Source organism: Cryptomeria japonica, chromosome 8 (genome assembly GCF_030272615.1).
Source record: "Cryptomeria japonica chromosome 8, Sugi_1.0, whole genome shotgun sequence".
Taxonomy (NCBI): Eukaryota; Viridiplantae; Streptophyta; class Pinopsida; order Cupressales; family Cupressaceae; genus Cryptomeria; species Cryptomeria japonica.
Genome location: NC_081412.1, coordinates 221,076,658 through 221,095,380, shown reverse-complemented (window position 1 = coordinate 221,095,380; position 18,723 = coordinate 221,076,658). Strand labels below are relative to the sequence as shown.

At 37.2% G+C, this 18,723-nt stretch overlaps 1 protein-coding gene across 1 annotated transcript in view; it reads left to right on the top strand.

The window, feature by feature from the left end:
- The window catches only part of LOC131027596 (regulator of nonsense transcripts UPF2), a 159,750-nt gene that overhangs the window by 97,496 nt on the left and 43,531 nt on the right, over positions 1 to 18,723 (top strand). Inside the window, exon 14 of the mRNA XM_057957665.2 lies at positions 15,580 to 15,750. Within this exon, the coding sequence (XP_057813648.2) occupies positions 15,580 to 15,750 (171 nt within the window). The remainder of the gene's footprint in view (positions 1 to 15,579; positions 15,751 to 18,723) is intronic.

Below are 18,723 nucleotides of genomic sequence, written 5' to 3'. Positions count from 1 at the left end.
GCATTAGGACATACCTCAATTGAATTCCCCAATATGATGGGCACGGGAGCTCCATTTCTATGTCTGTGTCTGAATGCCTTCGCATAGTCTGCCAACTGCCTAGTGACCTCAAGTAGCACTATCTTGTCTGTCGGATACCTCGGCAACATGTATGGGGGTGAAGGACATCCATGGACTCTGATATATGTAAACTTTTGAAACTGGATGAACCAAGCACCGTACCTCTTTACAAGTTCTTGTGCATCTTGAGATAGTCGATTGTGAATCCCGCCTTGCAATATCCTCGTGATGTTCATCGTGAAGGTATCATTGACTAACTTGTAGTCACTTCCTGGTGGATGATGCAAATGAACATAAGACTCACAAACTCTGACTTCCCCGGGTCCTCTTCCGATCACTCCTCTGTGAGGTAGTCCTGCATATTCGAAACTCCTGATCAAGGCATATATGACGTATGAGCTCATGTGGAATGACTTTGTAGCCTTTAGTCTTCTCAACTGCACGTCCAAGCAATGGCTAATAATTCTAGCCCAATGAATCGTTCCTTTTCCTTGAACTATCACTTGGATGAAGTAGAACATCCACTTCTCAAAATAGAAGGCTTGAGGTGCCCCTGTAACTCGATTGAGCAAAGTTATCAAATCTCTGTACTCCTCCTGGAAGTCGATCCTATGTGGTGTGTTGGGAATCTTGCTCAGGCGAGGACGACTTTTGAGTAACCAACTCTTATTGATGATGTTCAAGCAAGAGTCTGGATCATCTTCATACATGGACCTGGCTCCTTCTAAGCTTTTGTAAATCATATCTTTATGCTCTGGAAGATGGAGAGCCTCACTTATAGCCTTCTCTGAAAGGTAAGCCAAAGTGTTCCCTTCCTTGGACATGATGGATCTTGATTGTGGGTCATAATGGCGAGCACATTCGACCATTAGCTCATGGCACTGGACTGCTGGAGGAAAACCGGCCGCCTTGATGATGCCACTTTCAATTATTCTCCTTGCGACAGGTGATGGCTTTCCAATGTAAGGGACCTCTCGAAACTTCTTCACACTGAAGTTTCCCAAGTTGGTATCTCCAATGTTGCTCCACTTTGACACGATTTTAGTCTCCAACTCTTCACTCCTCTGATCTTCCTTCATGAGAGCTGGATGACTAGTGGATGCTCCTGCCTTTGGGGTCTCCATCTTGACACCTACACAACATTTCATAATGAGTAATATATTTTGCAACGTAGAAATATAGAGTAAAAAGGAAGATTTAAGATTTTAATTAGGAAACTTTATGATAAATCTTTGAGTTATCATTTCCTAATTAACTACGCAATTTTCAAAAACTTGAAGTTCAAAACTTAAAACTTCAACGTTGGGACTAGGATGATCTCGCCATACCTCCACTTGAGAATTAATTCTAAAAAATGATGCAAAAATGAGGTGAATTTTGGTTAGGCGAAATGTAGATTGGAATCCTTCCTTTAGCAAAATGCGCCTCCTTTAGTCTTCACAAGTCTCAACTCCACCACCTTTAGTCTTCAACACTTAAAGGAAAATTCGCTCCAAATAGGCCAGCTTTCGCACTTCCTTCCTTGCCTCTCCAAATCGCACTTGAAACAATGAGTGAATGATTTGAATAATGAAAAACACACCCCAAATATATAGAGCGCTCACCATTTCACCTCCCCATAGGCCGACTTGGCAAAATAGGCCAAAAATAAATAAAATTAAAAAAAGGAAGAGGCCGACTTAATAAAATAATAAAAATGATACCTCAAGCGCTCTCTTTTTTAATTTTAATTTAATAAAAAATTAATTTTAAATGCCTTAATACAAAATCGATTTTTTGGAGGCTCAAAATTAATTATTAAATATCAATGCACTTTTATTAAATGCCAATTTAATTAATTTTCCTTTTTCAAAAATCTCGAAGTTGGCAAATTTGGCATTTCATGTGATTTGGAGGATATCAACGTTAGGATATTGCAAAATAAAGAATGCACATGTTAAACGCTCTGGTCCCTTGGAGAGGGACGGGAGCACTTTTTCATTTTTAGGCTAGGATTCTCAATTTTTGAAGTCAAACCTTTGTTCACCATGCTTTAGAAGATTCTTCCCATCTCATACAACGTTGCCTTAGCATAATCTCGGAGGGAATTTGTTGTTTTCAAAAAAAGTGGGACGGTCCTTGAGTGAGGGACGGGAGCACTTTTGAGTCCATTGCATGAATTCTTGATCATATTAATCTTCAATTTACCCTCAAGGCGTAGAATATCACATTTCACACCATCTTGAGCCTTGGTAATAAAAATATCATTTCAAAATGCAAGGTAAATGGTCATATTTGGAAAAAGTGGCACGGTCCTTCAGTGAGGGACGGGAGCACTTTTGCCAGTTGTCGTCAAAATTTGCAACTCTCGCATCTCAATTCAACTTCAAGGCATTTTAAACACTTTTTCAAACTTGCGCCTTGGTCTCAATTTGTCCAAAATTGGTGAGAAAGGGAAGATAACATATTAAGTGGCATGGTCCTTCAGTGAGGGACGGGAGCACTTTGAAAAAGTGGCACGGTCCTTCAGTGAGGGACGGGAGCACTTTTGCAATTACAAGCTTATTTGTCCTTTGCTAGCCTTCAAAATTATCTTGAATGGATGAATCTTGCCTTCTCTCATTCATTTCAATCACGCAACTTGCCTTGCCTTTGCAAGAAATTTGTATTTTTAGAAAAGTGGGATGGTCCTTCAGTGAGGGACGGGAGCACTTTGTCTTGGTCCCTTGGTGAGGGACGGGAGCACTTTTTGTCATTTTGGCATACTTTTTGCTCTTTAAACCTCTCAATTGCGTCCAAGGCATAAAACATCATTCGTCTTTCCCATCCAAGTCAAGTTTTATCATAAAATATTGAACAATGAAGAGAAACTTGAAAAAGTGGCACAGTCCTTCAGTGAGGGACGGGAGCACTTTTTGTCATTTGGGTTGATTTACTCCTTTGTAGACTGCTTAAATTATATTCAATGGACAAAACATGCTTCCCTTAACCTCTTCAAATCATAAAATCACCTTAACCTTGCAAAGATAGTGCAAATTTGAAAAAAGTGGCACGGTCCTTTAGTGAGGGACGGGAGCACTTTTTACCTTCTAAGCCAAATTGTCTCACTTTTCACCTCGAAATTTCTTTGCTATGGAAGATTTCATCTTACTTAATGCTATGAATAGAAGTTAATGTCCAATAAAGGTCTAAAATTATGCATATAAAGAAAAGTGCTCTGGTCCTTCAGTGAGGGACGGGAGCACTTTTTACCTTCTAGGCAAAAACTTCATCATTTCATTGTTTTCAATCAAGTCTGGATGCTCTATCATGTTCGTTTCGTCCTTCACCATGCCTTTGATGTCTCAATTTAACCAAACAAGGTCAGGAATGGCTCCAATAAGCCTTTTCGCCTTTGTCCTTCAGTGAGGGACGGGAGCACTTTTCCTTGGTCCCTTGGAGAGGGACAGGGCCACTTTTTCCTTCAACCTTCAAAATTCACCATTTTTGTGCCTTCAAAAATCTTCAAAAGTATCAAGTCGTGTCCAATTATCATTCCAGAAGACCCTGCACAAAACAAAATAGAAAAGTCAGTGACAAATATGCATAAAATAACATTTGTGCTCTGTTCCCTTGGAGAGGGACGGGAGCACTTTCGTCCTTTCTGGCTAAAATATTCAAAATTTAGGTCTCCAATCATTTCACAAGGCATAATTAGGTCATCTTCAAGGCCAGGAATCAGTTATCTTGAAAAAGTGGCATGGTCCTTCAGTGAGGGACGGGAGCACTTTTTTGTGTTTCAGGCATCATCTTGCCTCCGAAATTTGATCAAAATTTACCTAAGCAAGAATATACAATTTCATCTTCAAAATGCTAACACTTAGACAAAATTTGAATTTTCCCAAAAGAACCCTGACTAGACCTAACCTGAGACATATCTGACTTTCTTGACAGACTAACCTTACTTCAATAATCAATCTTTGGGAGGATGCATAATAACTTTCAAAATTTGACTGGACTCGGCTTGAAAAATATCCAAAAGAAACCCCTAAGGCTTAGCCCTAGCCCAGACAACTCACTCACTCAAAACCCTAAAAGCAGAGAGAAGAATAGGCAAAACAAAAGCAAAAAGAGGGGGTCCCCATTTTAATGGGGCGATGTGTGAAATGGTCACAACAGACCGTTAGCCTATTCAATGGGTTCTTGTAGGCTAATGAGTTAGGGTTAGGGAAGTCATTATGACAATTCAATGTAGCAATTTGGTAGTGACAAAGGTTTATGTGAGCTCTGATGGTTGAGTTGTGCATAATGCCCTTTTTTGGAGTGGTTTTGGTTGAGTTCTCCAATACTTACTATTTTCAGTTAGTCAGTTTTGGGCATCGGCTGCACCAGTTGTTACTGTTTTTATATGTGTTGATGACAGTAGTTAATATTGATATCTTGTAGTCCAATGCATTTAAATAAAATAATGGTTCTTTATTTATAAAATTAAATTAAATATTTAATTTTATCTTTATAATGACATTGATATTGAAGAGTTAGAAAGCAAAGACAAACCATATTTTATCAAATTATCAATAGTTAAATTTGAGTTTGTAACTTGTAAGAAGCTGAAGTTTGTATTGCACAAACAAAAGGTCATTGAGACGTTTTTGAACTAATTTGTTTCTCTTTTTTGTGTGAATGCCCTCAAACAAACTCTAAGTGGGCTCACTGTTGGATGCACTACAAGGTTGGCACGAAATGTGGAGGGCTAAGCTTTGGAGATTTGGGATATTTGCCCTTTAATCTATCCACTAAGAACCCACAAAATAAAATATTGAAGAGTTAGAAAGCAAAGGCAACCCATATTTTATCAAATTATTAGTGAATTTGAGTTTGTAACTTGTAAAATGCATATGAATAAAGACTCCAAATTTTATTAATGGGTGATTAAGTGGTTCTTCCTTGGATAGCTAGTTTTGAAGAAAAGGGCCTACCCCTACTAGTCCTATAACTGTGCAATTCTTGAATAGTGAGGTCTCTCACCTCAACCTAGGTTATCATCCTCTAAATGCATGTTGTGAGGCACTCCATAACATCTCCATTAGGATCTAAGAAGCTATTCGAATAGTTTAACTTGGGGTTGAGGAAGTACCTTGCAGCACGGATGGTGGAGTGGATTATTCCACTTTCAACCAATAGTTTTAGATGGACTCTTTCGCCCTATCTATGGCCTCAAATATATGCCCAATTGGATTTTGATCCCCATCTACTAAATGGATAACTCTAACCAAGGGTTTCAATGAAAGATTTAAATTAAGTAATAAAATGTTCAATTTAAATTTGAAATCAAAGTTTTGAGGTTACCTTCACACTATCTATAGCTCTTTATGGAAAAAGATTGTCAAAGACTATGCTTGGAACCCTCTCTCTTTTGGCGTTTCTTTAATTTCTACCCATTTTTGACTCACAAACATCTTTGTCAAAGAAGTCAACAAACCAAAGGTGCTTTTCAACATTAGATCGCAACCATTGTTTTTCTTGGGTGTGAGATCTCATTGAATTAAGAATCCAAGGGTGTTTGTAGATAGATTTTGTTTTGCTTCTTGCATCATCTACAATTGACCTCACCCAATCAAGTTTGCATGCGTCCTCCAAAAGAAGGTCAAGGTGATGTGTTGCGCAAGTGGTCCATAAGGGTGACCGATGCTTGTCTTGGAGCGATCTCTCAACTGCCACATGCTGCTGCATTATTAGTTATGATTTGTACCACATACTCTATGCCCACCTCCATGACAACTTCCTCCAACATTAGACTTAATGTGTTTTCATCTCTTTATTTTGTTAGAAGCATTAACCGATTTCAAAAAATCACCTCACCATTTGAAGCTACCCAAAATTTGATTATAGTGCAGTTCTTCTCTTTTGTCCACCCATCTAAAAGAATAGCGCAGCCACATTTTCTCCATTGCTTGTTCTGTTCTTCCACTATTGGCTTTGCCTTTCAGTTGCATTTGTGAGCAACTTACAAGTACAAACTGAACGTACAAAATCTTAATTTTTAAACACCAGAAGAGAGCATAAATTCAACATAAATTACTATAAATTAATCAACATAATTTTAGCCTAAAATTCAACATAAATTAAAATTACTATTAATTAGCATAAGTTTATCAACCTCCCACTTAAGTCTTTATGAGAAGTTGCCTTGTAGCCTTTGCATGATAACTTGGAAACACGTTTATTATTATTTCCGTCCTTTTTGTTAGTTGTCCCTAATTTTGACTATAAATGAGGAACTTTTTGTATGAATGTTTAATTGGAGATCCACTTAGGTTGCAAAATGAAGTGTCCTAATTTGTCAGCTAAGGTGCTATAGCTTGCTTTGCATCTGGTGATCTTTTTGGTATTTTGTAGAATGCTTTTTATTAAAGGAGACTGGAAGCTGAAAATGGTCTCTCCACAGTGAATGGAATGGTGCTGTTAAGGTTTGTTTGCTCCATAGAAGCAAAAATCTTTATCAAGAATTTCTTAAAATATCAAATAAGATATTCTCAAATATTCGGGATATTATTGGAAGAAAACCTGCAAAATATTGGGAATCCAAAAATGCAATAAAAAAAGAAAGAAATAACTGATGTTTTTTTACATTTAAAGCCATCCTAATTGCATTGAAAGAGGGGGGGAGTGAGTCTCTGAGAGTAACTGAGAATGTACACCATGAATTTTGAAATATGGATTTTTCTTATTAATTTAGAGATTACTGATTACAGATAATTGTAGCATATATTTCTTAAACAATTTTAATAGATACCTCTGCCAGAAGGATAATGGACTCTTCATGCCAAAGTTTAAAAACTCGGACTCAGCAAACCAAAAAGTTGGACTCGGACTCGGATTCGTGAAAGACTCGCGAAAGACTCGGCAAAAAAAAAACCGTAGTTTTACAAAAAACATAAAGAAATTAATGCATTTAGAGAACATAAGAGCCATAATTGAAACATTACACATGTTATATGATCTCCTAACACTCGATATTTGAAATTTCATCATTCATACTCATAGTTTCAAAATTTAAAATGTATAATAGCAGCATAAGTTTATAAATGTTTACAAAATTACATATAATGATAGGTCTAGATCTTGGGGGAGAGAGGAGAGACTGAGATAGAGAGTGGTAGAGAGAGGGGATAGAGGAAGACTGATAGGGAGATAGATAGGTCTAAAATTCGGGGCAGATAAAGTGAGCGAGATAGAGAGGGCAAGAGAATGCTAATAGGAGCCTACTGATTACTGAAATTTGATTAGGTCTGAAAATTTAAAGATCTTCTAACACCTATAATTTGCATTATAATTCCGAGAGATCTGAAACCACTCTCAAACATCTTGCCAATATATACATGAAATATAACATAAAGTATAAGAAAGGAAAGAAAACACATAAAAAAATTATCTAAATCTTTTTTTTTCATGTATATATTCTGATGAAGAGAATGAGACTGACTTGAAAAAGAAAGATTTAGATAATTTTTTGACGTGTTTTCTGGGTTGCACGAGTCTAGTCAAAAGACTTGCGAGTCCAAGCGAAAGACTCGCGCGAGTCAATTAGAAAGGCTCGCTAGGACTTGCCTCGCGAGTCGACTCGTGGCACCACTAGACTCGCGAGTCCGTGGCGAGTCCGCGAGTTTTTAAACTATGCTTCATGCAATAAAACAACTAGAGCAAATACAACTTGCTACCCTACCATTCACAACAATATTCACCTAATCTGGGGTATTTTCCATCCCTGCACAAGGGAAATCTGTCATCTCAATGATCTCAAGTTCACCGTAAGCCAATTTGACTGAAGCAAAAGCATTCTATGAGACAACTAGTAACCAATCACCTGCTTGCTGGTAACCTCTTGTGTACCGCAGTTGTGTTCTTGGTGCAAATAGTGAAAGTTATTGTTATAAGAGCACTTATTCATCTACAGATCTGAAATTGTTATCAACTATAGAATTTAACAGTGGTTGCATTTCATTTTTATCTAAGTGCATTTGATGAAGGAAGTCGCATAATATCTAATTTTTTTCTCTAGATCTGCAGTTTTCTGATTTTCTGCTTCTAGGGTTTTAACAGTGAATGATGGTTCTAGGTTTGACTTTTTTTGACTGATTCCTAAAGCCAAACACTAGGGATATAACAGCTGTGCACCTTGAATATTCACAGAGGAGTGCAGTGCAAACTTGAAGATATCACATGTGCTCTTCATGAATAACCAGTTTTCAATAGGTTTGTACTGCAACTACCTTGACATTCATGATGGAGTTGTAGTGAATGCCTTATTTTACTCCTATTAAACCAATGGAAATTTGAAGATATCAAATGTGCATCACATTTACAATATGCATAACACTATGTGAAGAAGCATATCATTTTGCTAAAGTGAATGGAATGTGGTGTTGATCATTGACATCGACTATGACAATTTTCACACTATGGAAGCCGCTGAAATCCTGACACTTGTTATTGTAATTAACAGTACCTACAAACTTGTGTCTGGCCCATATGATAATTTCGTGGATTGTATTCTTGAATCCCAGAGATGATGTAACCCTTGTGAAATACCCTTTTAAAGTACTAAAATAGATGTCAACAAAGTCAATTTGGTTTTTTTAATCATCATCATAACATTAACAGTTACATTTTAAACTAGTCATCTAGACATGGTAGACAAGGACTAATAATGGAATGCTATTAGTTTGAAAATGTGGTACAGGGGTACTTTAGATGGTGATCTTTTCAGTCAGTCAGTTAAAACTTGAGTGCATGTAGTTTTCTTCGGCCTTCTAATTTTTTATCTTCTTGCTAGTATCTTCTTGGGCTTTGATAAGAAAATATTCTGATAGAAAAATACTCTTTTTGTTAAGTTCTTTCAAAATTCTGTGATCAAAATAGAAGAGATGGAGATATGATCTGAAAGTTGTATTTTATCTGCTATAGCGTGTTTTAAAGATGCACCACACTTATCAATTTCGGTGTGTACATCCTCCTCAATGTAAGCATGCTATATAAGTGGATGAGGGGTTACGGAGTGAAGAGATATGTCTTCCCATGTGGGAAGACACATCTCTTCCCTACATACCTCTCACCACAGTATATAAACTAGTCACCGTTTACTTACCTGATCGGAAGGAGTGCAACTTGTTTGAGAATCGCTTTACCGCCCGATACCATGAACGGTGTAATTGTTGGTCAAGCGCGATAAGTTAACTTTGGTTTTATTTATCATTAGTTAACGTTAACATATTAGTATATGTAATCAAATTAATATATATATATATATATATATATATATATATATATATATATATATATATATATATATCGGAAGCATGAAATAGTACGATCGACGTTACAAAATTAACACTCCCTCTTAACTAGGGAGGACACATTTCATGTTAGAGAAAACATCACAATTCATCCATTGATTGTGAAGAGAGGAGATATCACACCATAGTGATATTCAGAGATATGGTTCAACAATGAATATCAAGTCTCATGATACTCACCATAACTCATAGTTATCAAGTAAGGTATGTGCACGGGCATCAAGTCACATGATGCCTACCATACTGATAATGATTTCATGGCATGTCCACGAATATTATGTTCATAATATTCACCATGAAGATCTCTATCATAATTATGGTTTATTTAATGATATCAACCAACAGATATCTACCATAATGTCTCAGAGATATATATATACTATCATGACATGTCCACAGATATCAAGTCACATGATATCCATCAAGATAGTTAAATTGATAATTGTAAAATCGTCACCTTACAATATCAATTTGAAACAAGTGTTCACTATTGAAAAGTCGTCACCCTTCAATAATGTTCACAGAAAGCCCATGCAGTCATGGAGTCACACACATGACAAATAAAAGAGTTTACACACTAAACATCTTTAAATATATTAGTATATTAGAATAAATGAGACTATCTCAAAATTAAATAACATTTTCAACCATACCAAGTTTATCTCTAAAGTGTTCAATCTTGATCCTGGAGAGAGGCTTGGTAAGAATGTCTGCAATCTGATCACCTGTACTAATATAATTCAGTCGGATCACATTCCTTTCCACCATATCTCGAACATAGTGATAAAGAATCTCAATGTGTTTAGACTTGTCGTGAAATACTGGATTCATTGAAAGCTTGATGCAACTCTGATTGTCACAGTAGATGACAATAGAATTTAAGGGCCGACCAAACAACCCTACAAGCAATTTCCGGAGCCATACAACTTCTCTTGCTCCCATGGAGGCTGCAATGTATTCAACTTCTGTAGAACTCTGAGCAACTAAAGACTCTTTTCTACATATCCATGAGATCATTCCTGATCCTAAACTGAAGCAACATCCTGATGTGCTTTTCCTGTCAACTATGCTTCCAACCCAATCAGAATCAGTGAATCCATGTAGGTCAAGTTCTACATGTTTATATTTCAAACCAAAACCAATAGTTCCTCGAAGATATCTCAGAATATGCTTTGTAGCAACAAGATGTATTTCCCTGGGTTCACACACAAACTGACTTAGTGCATTTACAGCATAACATATATCAGGTCTTGTGTTTACCAAATACATCAGAGATCCAATAATCTGTCTGTAGAGTGTAGGATTTGCAAACTCTGATTCTGCAGCTGTTTCCTTTAGCTTGTGCAGATTTGTCTTCATAGGTGTGGTCATGGATCTACAATCCAACATTCTAAATCTCTTGAGTATATCAATGGTGTATTTTCCTTGATTAAGGATTATACCATTTCCTTGCTGCCAAACTTCCAATCCAAGGAAGTATTGAAGAATTCCTAAATCTTTCATATCAAACTCAAAGGCTAATTCTTTCTTACATCGAGAAATACAATTATCCTCTCCTGTGATTAGTAGATCATCAACATAAAGAATAAGAATTAATAATTCACCATTGATTACCTTGTAGTAGAGATTTGGATCTGCTTCATTCTTGAAAAACCCTAATTCCAAGAGATAGTGATCAATTCTTTCATGCCATGCTCTGGGGGCCTGTTTCAGTCCATAAAGAGCTTTCTTTAATCTGCAGACATGTGATTCAGCCTTATGAATCACAAAATCTTCAGGTTGCTCCAAATAAATTTCTTCTTCAATCTTACCATTCAGAAAAGCAGTCTTGACATCCATTTGATGGACTTTCCATCCTTTAGATGCTGCAATAGCCAAAACTGCTCGGACAGAAGTGTATCTGGCAACAGGAGCAAATGTCTCTTCATAGTCAATACCTTCTTTTTGTGAGAAACCTCTGGCAACAAACCTTGCTTTGTGCTTCTCAATGCTGCCATCTGCTGCATGTTTGATTTTGAAGAGCCATTTAGAAGATACCACAGATTTGCCTTTAGGCTTAGGCACAATATCCCAGACATCATTTTTCAGAATTGACCGATACTCTTCTGACATAGCATCTTTCCAAAGTTGATGCTTGAGCACATCTCCAACATAGGAAGGTTCTGCATCAATGATCTCACTCATCAAGGCAGTATAATTGGAAAATAGGTTAGGTCTCTTACTTTCTCTGAAGGTCCCCTTTGGAGCAGCATAATTTGCAGCATCTTGAAGCATCTTTTTAGCCCAAAGTGGTCTCTTCCTAGTTTCGAGATAATTTTCTTCTGAAGGTAAGCCTTGAACTTCATGCTCAGCATCTTCAGGGGTCTCCCTCTAAATCTTAGGGGTGGAATCCTCATCCAAACTTGTAGGAGGATCTTGGTGTTCTAATTCATTAGAGCTTTTGGACGTCCTGAATGCTATGTCTTCCTCAAAGATGACATCTCTGCTTAGTTCAATTTGTCTTTGACCAGGTATGTATATTTTGTAGGCTTTAGAGGTTTCACTGTACCCATCAAATACTCCTTTCTTTCCAGAAGGTTCTAACTTTGACCTCTTTTCTTTGGGGACATGAATATAGACTGGACACCCAAAGATCCGGAAATGACTTATGTCAGGTTTGTTGCCAGTAAAGGCTTCTTCAGGGGTTTTATTGTCAAGAAGAGAATGAGGACATCTATGTTGAATGTACACAGCTGTCCTAGATGCTTCAGCCCAAAATGAGGTTTCTATATTTTGGTCAAACAACATAGCCCTAGCAGCTTCGACTATAGTCCTATTCTTTCTTTCAGCTACCCCATTTTGTTGTGGGTTATAAGGTACAGTTAACTCCCTCTTAATCCCAACATTTATACAATAATCTTTAAACATATCAGAGGTGTATTCCCCCCCATTGTCTGTTCTTAAGGTTATGATTTTCTTACCTGTCATATTTTCTGAAGAGCTTTGAATTCCTTAAATTTAGAAAGGATTTCTTCAGACTCTTTGTACCTAAGAAAATATATCCAAGTCTTCCTAGAATAATCATCTACAAATATTACATAATATAAAAATCCCCCTAATGAGGGTACAGACATGGGTCCACATAAATCAGAATGAACTAATTCTAATACATTTATGGATTTATTGTTGCTAGAATTAAAAGACCCTTTAGTATTCTTTCCCAAGGCACACCCTTTGCAGGCTCCTTCAGATTTTTGACTTAGCTTGGGTAAGCTGATCACCATCTTCTCTATCTTAGGTAGGGCATGGAAATGAAGGTGCCCTAATCTTCTGTGCCAAAGTTCGTTTGAATTTGGAGTCTCATGAATCAAGGCTAGAGGTGGAGTGGTGCAAAGTCTGTAGAGGCTCCCTTGTCTTACTCCAATGGTGTGGGCTTTCTTGATGGTGGAGTTCTTTGGCCAAGCAAGTACCTTTCCTTCCATAAATGTTAATTTGTAACCCTTATCTTCAAGTGCAGAAACTGAGACAAGGTTTGTCTTTATACCAGGTACAAATAGAACTTCGGTCAGCTGTAGGGATATGCCTGACTTTAGGTTGATATTGCAGGTTCCTATTCCCATAACTGGATAATTTGAGTCATCACCCATTGTCACTTCTTCATTTGAAGTTTCTACAAGTGTATCTAGGTGCTCACGAAATCCAGTGATGTGTCGAGATGCTCCGCTGTCAATCTCCCATGTGTTGAAATTGTAGGTGACTTGACTAGAGAGGGCTGAGTAGAAGACTAGCTTCTCGGAATTACTCCCTTTCTTAATTTCTGTCATTGAAGCTTGTTGTTTGATCCTGTTTGGACACTTCATTGCATAGTGCCCATATTGGTCACATCTGAAACATTTGAGTTGTTGTCCCTCTTTCTCTTAAAGTTCTTCTTCTTTCCTTTCTTGTGCGAATTAGAGTTTAGAACTTGAATGTCTTCATTACCATTGTTTTGTTTTATTCCTCTTGTGACAAGCCGAGACTCCTCTTGAATGCAATCGGTTTTCAATCTATCAAACTTAGGAAATTTAGAACGAGCACTGATTCCTTGAATAAATGATTCCCATGAGGTAGGAAGTCCATTTAGGGCCATCATAGCAAGTTCTTTGTTGTCTACTAGATGTCCAATAGTGGATAGTTGATCCCTAAGCTCAGTGATTCTCAAGAAATAGGATGTAACTGTTTCTCCTTTATTCATCTTTATATGGTGTAGTTGATTCTTTAAGGTGAGAGCCCTGCTAGTGTTGTTGATTTCATAAATGTTAGCTAGTGCTTTGAACATCTGAAAGACCGTCTCGTATTTAGAAATAACTGGTACAATGTGGTCTCTTATTGAATCCACAATTATCTTAAGGGCCTTCTCACTGTCCTTGCTTCACTGAATTTTCTCTGTATCATCAGAGGGTTCAGGAATTTCACTTTTGACATGGGAGTCAATTTTATTTTCTTTCAAAACAAGCATGATCCTGAATTTCCAAGATACAAAATTTGATGCTCCATCTAATCTATCTTCAAACCTAACTCCGATTGGCATTAGGATTATGGGAATGTGATCTTAGTAAGAGCCTGGTGAAAGTTTATGAGATCGTTACAAAATTTTAATATGATCTTCCTTAACTTCGCTTTGATACCATGTTAAGTTCTTTCAAAATTCTGTGATCAAAATAGAAGAGATGGAGATATGATCTGAAAGTTGTATTTTATCTGCTATAACGTGTTTTAAAGATGCACCACACTTATCAATTTCGGTGTGTACATCCTCCTCAATGTAAGCATGCTATATAAGTGGATGAGGGGTTACGTAGTGAAGAGATATGTCTTCCCACGTGGGAAGACACATTTCTTCCCCACGTACCTCTCACCATAGTATATAAACTAGTCACCGTTTACTTACCCGATCGGAAGGAGTGCGACTTGTTTGAGAATCGCTTTACCACCCGATACCACGAACGGTGTAACCGTTGGTCAAACACGATAAGTTAACTTTGGTTTTATTTACCATTAGTTAACGTTAACATATTAGTATATGTAATCAAATTTATATATATATATATATATATATATATATATATATATATATATATATATATATATATATATATATATATCGGAAGCATGAAATAGTATGACCGACGTTACAAAATTAACACTTTTTTTGTTCAAACAAGAAAAGAGTACAAGTATACGAGTGCTCTTTCTTAGTTCTTTTAACTTTTGTCAATTAGATATCAGTACTTGAGGAAAAACCCATTTTAATTTATATGTTATATCTAAGGGAATTTCCCATTTTTTATGAGATGTTTCTAGGAAATGTATAGAGATATGAAGGGAGTTCATATGAAGTCTTTATGTTTAGAGATGTCCCCACATGGAAGATGTGTGCCAGGGGTCAGGGTATGAGACTCTAGGTAACTCTGGTATGCTAGTTGCTGTGACCACAGTTTTGATTCATAGAATGGTAGTTATTGTATGAAGATCTGCCTTCAATAGAATTTTAAGAATGATGGTCTTTTGCCATCTATATCAAAATTTCAGGACCTGCTGAATTGGGGGTGACAATTTTGATAACAAAATTTAAGTACAACTATGTGTGGAAGAATTTGATAAATATCAACTGAATAAATACTTTACTGCTTATACTTAAACCCAAAAGAGGATGTTTTTATACAGAGTAATTGGATGATGTTATTTACCATTCCACAAGTAAAATATTTTTCCATTTGGCAATTTTGCATGCTTATTAAAAACTGTTTTCAAGCTGGGCCTAAATTACTTATACAAAGTGGGCTGGCTTTGCTGCCATAGTTTAGTTATCTATCTAGTCCTCCCTATGCTCCTGGCTTATATTTTGAGATACCTAGAAATGCGTTAAAAATAAAAACTTAAAAAGCCTATTGCTGGTTTCTGTGTCTTGATGCCATTCTATTTTTCTCGTTGCTTTGTGATCCTAACAGATTTCTAATTTAGGTGGCACTATTGCAATAAGATGTTTTGGATTAAATAGTTTGACTCTTATGCTATGGATCTAGCCTGATGCTATGCAATTCTATACTGGATAGGGTGATCCACCGTTGGTTTTGGGAAGGATAATCTTAAAAGAAAATGGCTTGTAATTCCAGTTAAAATATGCAAGAAGCAATTACTGGTGTCATGTTGAGCTTAAGATGTGTTAACTAGTTTACTATTGCAGGTTCTAGAGGAGATCAGGCTTGGACTGGAGTTGAATGATTATGGAATGCAGCAGCGGCGCATAGCACATATGCGCTTCTTGGGAGAGCTATACAATTATCGTCTTATTGATTCATCTGTGATCTTTGATACACTTTATTTGGTCCTTTTCTTTGGACATCATACTGCAGAGGTAGGCATACTAACATTGTTTTTGTTCGATGTATATTTCATTGGAATGCTTTAAACTCTGAAATTGTTTACCATAAAATGGTTCACAAATGAAATTATTAGAATGGTACTGCTTTCAGCACAATTACTATTTTCCCCATAATCAGGCACAAATCATCTAAATATCAGATTGTGTGACTTTTTACTTTTTATCCTTGCTTGCTGATAGTTAATGTATTGGTATTTAATATTTATCGATGATGATACTGTCCCAAAACCTCTGTTCATCATTGGAATGCCAATTTTATTAACATGTGTGCCATGAAGCTGAAATAATCCGAGCCAATTTTTTTCGTTTTTTCAATTATCAGATTACAACATTACAATCAAAGTACCCTTTAAGGTTAGAAGGTAAACCAAAACGTACGAAACAACTCTAACCAAGGATGGCGCCGATGATGGCGAGCATATGGTCAGAGGATCTTCTACCCTAAATGCTGAATGGGAACTCAACGCCAAGTATGTGCTACCCAATCCAGTATGGAGTGAGGGGCGACCATATGACGGAGTGTTACAGAAGACTATGCTTGAAAAGAAATGCGGAAAGCTGGAAATACTCGACACCCAGAATGTGCTTGCTAACCCAGAATGGGCAAGTAGCTACCATAGGGCGGAGGAAAATTAAATACAATATCAAATGCTGAAAGTAAGAAGACTATTACAATCTGATAAAGCAAAAATCCGAATGGCTGTCAGTGCTACTGCCAGCTTACAATCTAAGAGATGAATTCTTGCTAACAATACAAATCAGCATATAATGGAGTTATACAATATTCGTGAATTTAGTTGCTGAGAAGTAAAGATCAACGGAAATGGCAATAAATAGATCCAACCTTATTCTCCAGACTTGGGCAATCTTCACTGAAGTCTCCACATTGCTTTTAAAGAATCATCACCACCAATCAATAGAGAGTTTGCAGATTTATCCAAGCTGCTGTGACAGACCTGCACTTTCAACACATAACCAGCAACATAGAATTCCTTGAAATGCTCGGAACTCACTCTTTACTCATCCAAAATGCTTGATACCAATTGCAAAACTCTAATGAGATGGAGGTGCTCAAACTCAGATCATAAAACAGACTTGAAATGCAGATTCCAAGAAGTGCACGAATCCCAATGACACAATGAATGGTACGGCCCAGCACAGGGGCGATTTTCTTTTATAAAATCATGTACTTCTCTAAAAAATCCAAAATCTTGTACACAAGGGCACCTAACTTAAACAATATGAATTATGCAATACCCACAACCTATTTTTTGTCTTTTTTGATACAGATCTGCTGTAGTAAACATGCAATTCTAGAACTTGACTAATATGCAGAAACAGAAATCTAAAGAGTCAAAATGCAGATTACAATGCACAATGTTCAATGAACTCGCAAAACTAAACTGAAATCACCACTAGTTGTTGTTTCACAAACAAGAAGCGATGCCTGAGCTAGGAGGCCTTCATTCCTCGAAGCAAACCCAGAGCCAAATCGGCAGCATAACAGCACTGTAGAAAAAAGATATCAAATGATGTACAAAGCCTTCCTTTTATAACTTCCTGTTGACTTCTCGAAACCCTAAAATCCATCTCAATGACAAAACCCTAGCTCTTTCTCCAAGATGGCGTCCTTTTCCATTCAAGCTCAATATTGATATTTTAATTAAAATCAATACCTTGATAAATGCGCCCATATTAAGCTTGCTTTGACTTAGGGAAATTCAACATAAATTAAATATATTCTTAATGATGGCGCCACCCTTCAAGACCACCTTTTAAAATAACATTAAGTTATTTGACTAGGCCAAGGTGATAAAATAACATTTAAAATATAATGTTATTTTTAAGTGAAATGAGTTCATCTCTCCAAAACTGCATTCTGAAGCCCGAAACTGAATATGCCACTTGAGTCAACTGAAGGGGAAAGTCAACTGCCTGAGACCAACCTGTTTACTGCCAAAAATAGAATTTACTAAAAATAGTAAATTCCAGAAAATGCTCTGAATGCCGAAATGAACATACCACTGCGAAGCTCTCTAAAAACCCAGAAAGAATCTGCCATTGAATCCACCAACTTCGAGCAAAGACATCCTCAAAAATAGGAAACCCTAATTTTACCTTCCGACTAGCCTTCAGGTCTCTAGAAAAAGGCCAACGGTCATTGAAAAGATCAGGATTGAGAAGGGGACATTACAGTCCGCCCTCCCCAAGATTGCTTGTCCTCAAGCAATCGTAAACCAGGATGCTGCAGAATCTCATCACTTTCCCAAGTCGCATCCTCCATAGGCAGGTTCTTCCACTTCACCAGGTATTCTCTGATGGTTCGTTTCCTCAAAGAACGTTCTCTGAAATCGAGAATCTCCTCTGGAATTAGAACCAACTGTCCCTCTTCATCCAAAGGTGGCAATTGTGATGAAGGCACCACATTATGTCCAAGTGCCTTCTTGAGGCGAGACACGTGGAAGACATTATGCACTCTGCTATCAGAAGGTAGCTCTAACTCATAAGCTACTGCCCCAACTTTCCTGATGACCCTGAATGGCCCATAGAAGCGAGGTTTGAGCTTCTCAGCCCCACTCTTCTTGAGAGTAGACTGTCTATATGGTTGTAATCGGAGATAAACCATATCCCCAACCTCGAAAGAACGCTCAACACGCCTCTGATCAGCATACAACTTCTGCTGAGTCTGTGCAATCTGTAGATTATCCTTCAAGGATTTCATGATGTCCTGACTATGCTGCAACAAATCCTTGGCTTGGGGTGCTTTGCTATCACCAAACACCAAATCTGCAAAACTAGGTGCTTGATACCCATAAAGTGCCAAGAAAGGAGACATCTTAATCGACATATGGAAAGAAGAATTGTAGCAGTACTCGCCTATATGCAGCCACTTGACGCATGCTCTCTGCTGCTCTGACACATAGTTTCTCAAGTAGCCTTCCAACC